A 6,787-nucleotide genomic window follows, 5' to 3' on the forward strand; every position below is an offset into this window, starting at 1 on the left:
AAGCTCTACAGGTGCAACCCATTCAATACTATGAATTCATAAAATAACAGTGTTGAAATGCTCGTGTTTGTGTGTTTTTAAAAGGTCAGCATGGGGACACATCGAGCCGCAGTGTGGGCACAAACACAGCAACCTGAACTCTGAAGCTACGCACAGATTAAAGCCATCTCTCGGTCAAGCAAGAGACTCACAGTAGAAAGTAATTGGTGCCTCACAGCAGGATGCCAGACACAAACATTAATAAACAACAACTCTTACTTCTAAACTTGTTAGTCGGCGACATTTTAAAGAAGAACAGCAACATATCTCTGTGTGGACGCACAGCGAGGGTACGTGAGAGCGAATAAAACAACGCTGGTGATGTTTAATCACCTCTGCCACATTAAGATGTGATTTCAAGCAACGAAAGAACGGATGGAGATCAAAAAGTGATATTTTAAATCCAGAACATCTGCTTTGCACGCCTGCATCGCCTTCTCATTTGTCAGGAAGGAAAACAAAGCTGCTTTAGTTGGATGTGTTAAACGGCCCCCTGCCCCCCTTGGGGGCGGGGGCACAGGGGCAGACCACCAACGCTTTTTTGGCCACCATGCTGCGCTGACGCGGACAAACAAAAGCACAAAGCTGCAGCGGGGACCCTTTGTAGCTCGACTTTAATGTGCCCCGCCTCTTTCTCCTGGAAGCGGAGCAGCTACTGTAAAGACTGCAGAGCACAAGCGTGCAGGAGAAATGATCGCTCCTCTGTCCCGACGCTAACCAAACTGCTAGGGTTTGCATTTTTTTAAATTATTTGAGCACAAAACAAACAATTTTGAAATGCCTGCTGAGTATTTTACAAATGATCCCTTCAGCCATCTCTGTGCAGAACAACAACTTTAAACTCGTTTAACTTACATCAACTTTTAACCTTGTTTATATGTGCACCATCAACTCCAGTAAACTGAGATGAAAACCTGCAAAAATACCTTAAATGATATATACAATGCAAAAATTCCTTTCAAGCATTGTTCAGGATTTAAGCCTTTAATGGTGCTCTTTCAACAAAGTCATCTCATTGCATCTTTGCAGTAATTTAACAGTCAGTATTTATTGAGACTATTTCTGCTAGATTTGGAAGAAAGTTTAGTTAATGTCACATTCTTCTAGTTCAACATGAAGCTTTGACTGAGTTTCTCAGCACAGTGTTAATCTCAGAGTTAGCTTCAAGGATAGCTCATGATGAAGCTTCACCAGTCCCACAGTTTTGCTTTGTGGACAATGAAAAGCCTACGTAAGACCTGTCTTGATGTATGCTCAATCATCCAGGTAAGTAAATTATCTGGACATCCGGATGAATAGAATCAACTTTTGGGATTTACATAAAAGCACATGATGTAAGTCCGATGTGTCATGTGTTGGGTACAGACAGATTCTTGAGGGACGATTGTTGTGTGGAGCTGATCGATGTTCTGTTAGCTGCCCTGCAGGTGTAAATGCTGCGGCTCAAATATTGCTGATAAGTTTTTAATTAATCTCTCAGATTCACAGACTAGATATTAAATGTAAAGATGAACGATTCCTGTAATTTTCATTCAGGCTGACTGGTTGGTCTGTGGTCGTGGTTGAACCACGAGCTCGGGGAAACCCGTTTGCTCATCCATCTCTCTGGTGAACTCCAGGTCTACCGCTTCACCAATGACCACCTCAGCTGTGGTGAACACCTCCAGATCTCCCAGCACATGACCTCCCACTGTCTTGCCCTCGAAGTCTGAGAGGCTGATGTGAATGTGGGCGTCTGGGTTAAGAGTGCCCACCAGGGAGACGATCTCAAAGGGCCCACTGAGGTGCACCACCTGAAGGAAAAGTTTAAAAGCTGACATCATGACGAGCCCACGTGTCTCAGAGCTCTATAAATACAACCCAACACGCTGCCTCGACTACCTCGTTTGTTTTTGTTGCCGTGGCATTCGCCAGCCGCAGCGTCGCCTTGGTGAGGCTGCCAACACACGTGACTATGAACGGCGCTCGGAGACGCTTCACCTCCACGAAAGCCTGCAGAGTTCCCAGCAGCTCCTGACCCGGGCGGACCCTGATCGCATGGACCTGGAGGGCCGATCCTGCTCCTGCTGAACTCTGGGAGATAAAGACAGAATTATTTCTGTGGTTTTCATCTTCCTTCATTTAAAAAAAAGGGGAATTAATTTATTAGGTCTTTTCTCATGTCCTGTTTTATTTATGTTCTACAACTCAAACTCAGACTTCAAATAAATGAATAAAAAATTGATTAAAAAACAACAACAACAACAACAGAATTGTGCGTTATTCCAGAGTGGACAAAAAATATCTCTTTTGTTGGTCTGTGTGTGTGTGTGTGTGTGTGTGTGTGTGTGTGTGTGGTCCATTCAGATCTTTAACAGGATCAGTGTGCTTATCCAAACACCAGGCTGACCTCTGACCTCTGCGGGGGTGAAAGAGGGCGTCACGTGCAGCCAACATTAATGGAGCAGCTTTACAAAGAGCCTTTTTTAAGAAAACAGGCAGAGGAGGTGGAGCACACATCACATTACTTTACGTTTATTTACCCGACATGTTGACGAGCCAGACAGCGAACAAGCAGCCGTCTCGAGCTTTAACAGAAGGTAGGATTTGATTTTGTTTTAAGAGCAGGAGAAACTCCAGTTTGAGGACAAGCTGCTGTAAAATGTTGAAGCCACTCAGTCAACTGAAATGTCAGTATTTATGTGTGGAGTGACAGCAGCTTTACATTTTATAGTATTTATTTTAGCCTTTTCAACATTTATCATGCTACTCTTATTAGCAGACTACAAAACTGGGTCTGCATCACTGGCACTGCTCTCAAATGGTTTTCTTCATACTTCTCAAACAGATATTTCAGAATTCATATGAATCGATGTATATTGTCATCTGCACCTCTCGTATGTGGAGAGGCCTCAATCCATCCACCAGTTCTGTTTCTTTATAAATGTTGTACATGTACATTCATGAAAACAGAACAACATCACTTAGAAACAAATATGCGATTAAAAAGACAAAACAAATCATGAGTAAAATGTCAGGTATATGCATGTTTGGTTTTTTTTAAATGCACATTTTCCTAAAGCTAACCTTTGTTGTCTCAGTGTCTCTGTGGCGTCTCTTTCAGGGGAAGGAAAACGTTCTTATCAACTGTCATTAGATTGTTAAATGTATACACGTGAATCACTTTTCCACTTATTTTCTGCCTTTTCAATTTTAGTTAAACTTTTTTCATTACGTTTTGGAGCATCATCGTCCACTTGATGCTCTAAAGCTGAGTCAAGCCCCACAAACTCCCATGTTAAAATGTCCAACTTTACAGTAGCAATAAACACGTTTACAGCACGCTATAAAATTCTACTTTGGCCTCTGTGGATGGTTTCCTCCTTCACAAAATTTTTATGGGAGGTTTTCTTTTTTAATAACTCATCAATCAGAATACTGCTTAAGGATTTTGGAAGTTAAGGGCATGGCTAGAATGGGTTAGATTTGAACCTTACAAAAACCCTACCAGTTCAATGGTAACCTGGTGGTTGATAAAAGGTTAAAGTCCAGCAGGGAGTTGCTGTATCGCAGTTTACAGATAGACTATTACATATCTGTTGACTTTTAATCAAGCGTGTGCTGAAACTTATTAATTACATATTTTATCTTAAGTAAACAATGGCTGACTTATTAGTAATAATATTTTTCCACATATTTGTGCAGCACTTTATCTGGTTATTTGTGCTTTATAAATAAACTTGAGTTTCGTGGGCATAAATACATTTTGAACAAAACAAAGATGTGATATGTTGCTAAATATAATGTTGATGCACTGATCCATTTACCCCAGAAAGAAAACACTAAATATTCAGATAACTCGTGTCCAGTATCTCCACACACACACACACACACACACACACACACACACACACACACACACACACACACACACGCACGCACGCACGCACAAGAGATTTAACCCCAGTTGTTTCAGAATACAAAAATAAGTAAAAACTAAGATAAATCCACCCTGAAAGAAGAGTAGAAATCATGCTCTGACTGTAAATGTAAAAATTAATTACAATGTGGCGTTCAAACTATGGTCTTGGCTTGCCCATGTGTCCTGTCCCTGAACACAAATCTGCAGATTAAAAACACTCTAATAAACTGCTTTCAGACTGTTATGTGTATTTATCTGAATAACCTTTCACTCTTGTTTTTTTCCTCTGTTTTGAATTTTAACAAAATGTTTTAGTTTTTTTTTTTTTACTGAAAAATCTAATTTTTACGTGACGCTCCAAAACTGAGCCAATCCCAGCCTCCCATGTTCAAATGTCCAACATTACAGTAGCAATAAACATGTTTACAGCCTGATATAAATTCTACTTTGGCCTCTATGAAAAGTCTCCTTCACACACTTTTTACTGGAAGTTTATTTATTTATTTTTATTCGAATAATGGCAAGGCTTAAAGTTCACCTGTCTCACTAATCGTATCACTGAACTGGACTTTTCCACCATGTTTGTGGTTTTTGTGCCTTTTTAAAACAAATTTAATGAAACTGTCTGAAATTGGAGTTTTTATTACTTAGAACCTATGAACATGTGTGCTGCACAAACACAGCTGATAACTTACCAAATGGTAAATTAGCTAGGGTGTACTGTAGCTGATAATTTAACACTCAACCATCTCACATTACTTCAGTCACCTCTGGCTCACAAACGACTGTGGGTGACTGACGTCACGGTGGCTTCTTCCATTTTGATGTAAAGTCGGTAAAACTTTGGCATCACTTTATATGTGGTTTTGCAGCAGAGATCAATGACAGGATCTTTACATGTGGTAAGCAGTTAAAAAACAAAACAAAAAAAACAGACCCTGTACGCAGACTTAATATTTTATGGTTTCAAGTTGCCGGTCCTAAATTTGGAATCACTAATGTCAGCGGTGTGACATCTATGACAGGGGTAAGAAACATACCAGTGATTCACAGGTTGTGATTTTCCTCTCACACACATTACTCTAACTTCTGGGTAACATTTGGTTTTAAAACTTTAGTTCTCAGAAGGCTACAAAGCAGAACTGGCCTCAGCAGCGTGCTGATAAACTGATTCTGGCACAGGAGAGGAAAGCCTCACAGAAACGAGGAAACTTCTTCCATTCACAGAAACAAAAGCAAAAAGCTAATTCTACCCGTAGTCAGATTTAGAGCTGAACAGCTGCCTCTTTTAGAACAATTTAAAACAATTTTTTAAATAAATGTTATAAAATTCTTAAAATAAAAACACAATAAAAACAAATGAAATGACTATTATAGTAATGTCCTACTACTTACTTAAATTGTATTTATATAGCACCAAATCAAAAGAATAATTGCCTCAAGGCGATTTATAGTGAGTATGATCCTTTATATACATTAATTTTACATTTGTTTGAAATGGTGACAATGTTGAGCGACGCACTCACATTTGCTGCAATTTTGCAAGCCGCTTTGCAACACACCGCCATCCCAGCATCTCCATTGGTGCAGGTAGACAGAAAAATCTTTTGACTACAGTGGTCTTGACTGAACTCATATCTTTTCTAGGAGTACCAAACAGCCAGGAGAGCCAGCAGTCATAAAGCCAGGTTATAAATATCATCAAATACCTTGATAATAGTGAGGCAGAGTAGGTTCTGATAACGTTTCACTTGGTTGTTCACAAACAAAAAAAGACCAACAGGGTCTGGTTTTTATACCTTAGGACTATGACTGTGGCTGGCAGAGCTCATCAGAGGGTCATGAGAAGTTTTTAGGCTGAGCTGAATGTCTGCAGCTGCTGTGTGAGCCACAAAATAACGTAGACAAGTATCTTTTCTTTTACAAAATAAGGAGCTGGTGTAATTTTGTTTTTAACTTTATATTTTTGGAGGAAGACAGAAACAAACCTGTCGGGGACATTTAAAGAAATTCACATGTATCTGCAGTTTTAAAAGGAACCAAAGGTGATGAAGTAGAAGAAACTTACCATTCTGCACTGCGCTGAGGATCCTGAGGGACTAAAGTTCAGGTAAACACTTAAAGCCACACACACGCAGGGCCATTACGCTGTGGACTGAACTGAGCATGCTCAGCAGCCAGAGAAACCTTCCAAACGTCTCACTTCCTGCTGAGTGTGGAGTTAGGGTTTTATTTTTCTTGTCTTTGACCGCTACCTGCTGGAGAATATGAAGCTCTGCATGGTGAAAATAATGACGGTGATGCAAATGAAATGAGAGAAGCTAAAAGAACAAAAATAAACAGATAAATAAATGCACACAATAAAAGAGAAACCCCAATTCTGAACTCAAAATATAAGATATAAGCTATGCAATGCTTAACGAATTTATTACGAGGTCTATGCCAAAACTTTCCTAAGTTGTATTTAAATTGTAAAAAGTATTGGTAAGTACCAAAAAAGATTTTATATTTCTCTAATGGTTAATTCACCAGTACGCAAAAGCTCTGCAATCGAAATTGCATTTTTAATGCTCAAATATAATTATCTTTGTTATCTATGGATTTTCAAATTTACTGTTTAACAAAAAGGCAGAAAAAAATAAAACACATTATTATTTATTTCATTAAGATGCCAGATTACATTTAATTACTTGAATTCCTAATGAGAAAACCAGTTTTAGTGGTTGGATGTTAGGTTTCTGAGACTGTGGCTCAAATATGGGTATAAAAACACGATTTCAATTTTTCATTTACCTAATAAATGACACATGGTTTGTTTTGGGGGAGTGCTTGTTTTAAAAATGCTTT

At 39.1% G+C, this 6,787-nt stretch overlaps 1 protein-coding gene across 1 annotated transcript; it reads right to left on the reverse strand.

Moving 5' to 3' along the window:
- Window positions 1-1,007: 1,007 nt before the first annotated feature.
- On the reverse strand, window positions 1,008-6,153 carry LOC113006349 (bifunctional protein GlmU-like). The gene is made up of 3 exons (XM_026142267.2): window positions 6,009-6,153; window positions 1,921-2,112; window positions 1,008-1,832 (listed from the first exon to the last, which is right to left on the reverse strand). Exons 1-3 carry the CDS (start codon window positions 6,009-6,011, stop codon window positions 1,572-1,574), a joined length of 456 nt encoding a protein of 151 aa, XP_025998052.1. The 5' UTR covers window positions 6,012-6,153; the 3' UTR covers window positions 1,008-1,571.
- Window positions 6,154-6,787: the final 634 nt, after the last annotated feature.

The sequence above is a fragment of the Astatotilapia calliptera genome, chromosome 15 (assembly GCF_964374335.1).
Source record: "Astatotilapia calliptera chromosome 15, fAstCal68.1, whole genome shotgun sequence".
Taxonomy (NCBI): Eukaryota; Metazoa; Chordata; class Actinopteri; order Cichliformes; family Cichlidae; genus Astatotilapia; species Astatotilapia calliptera.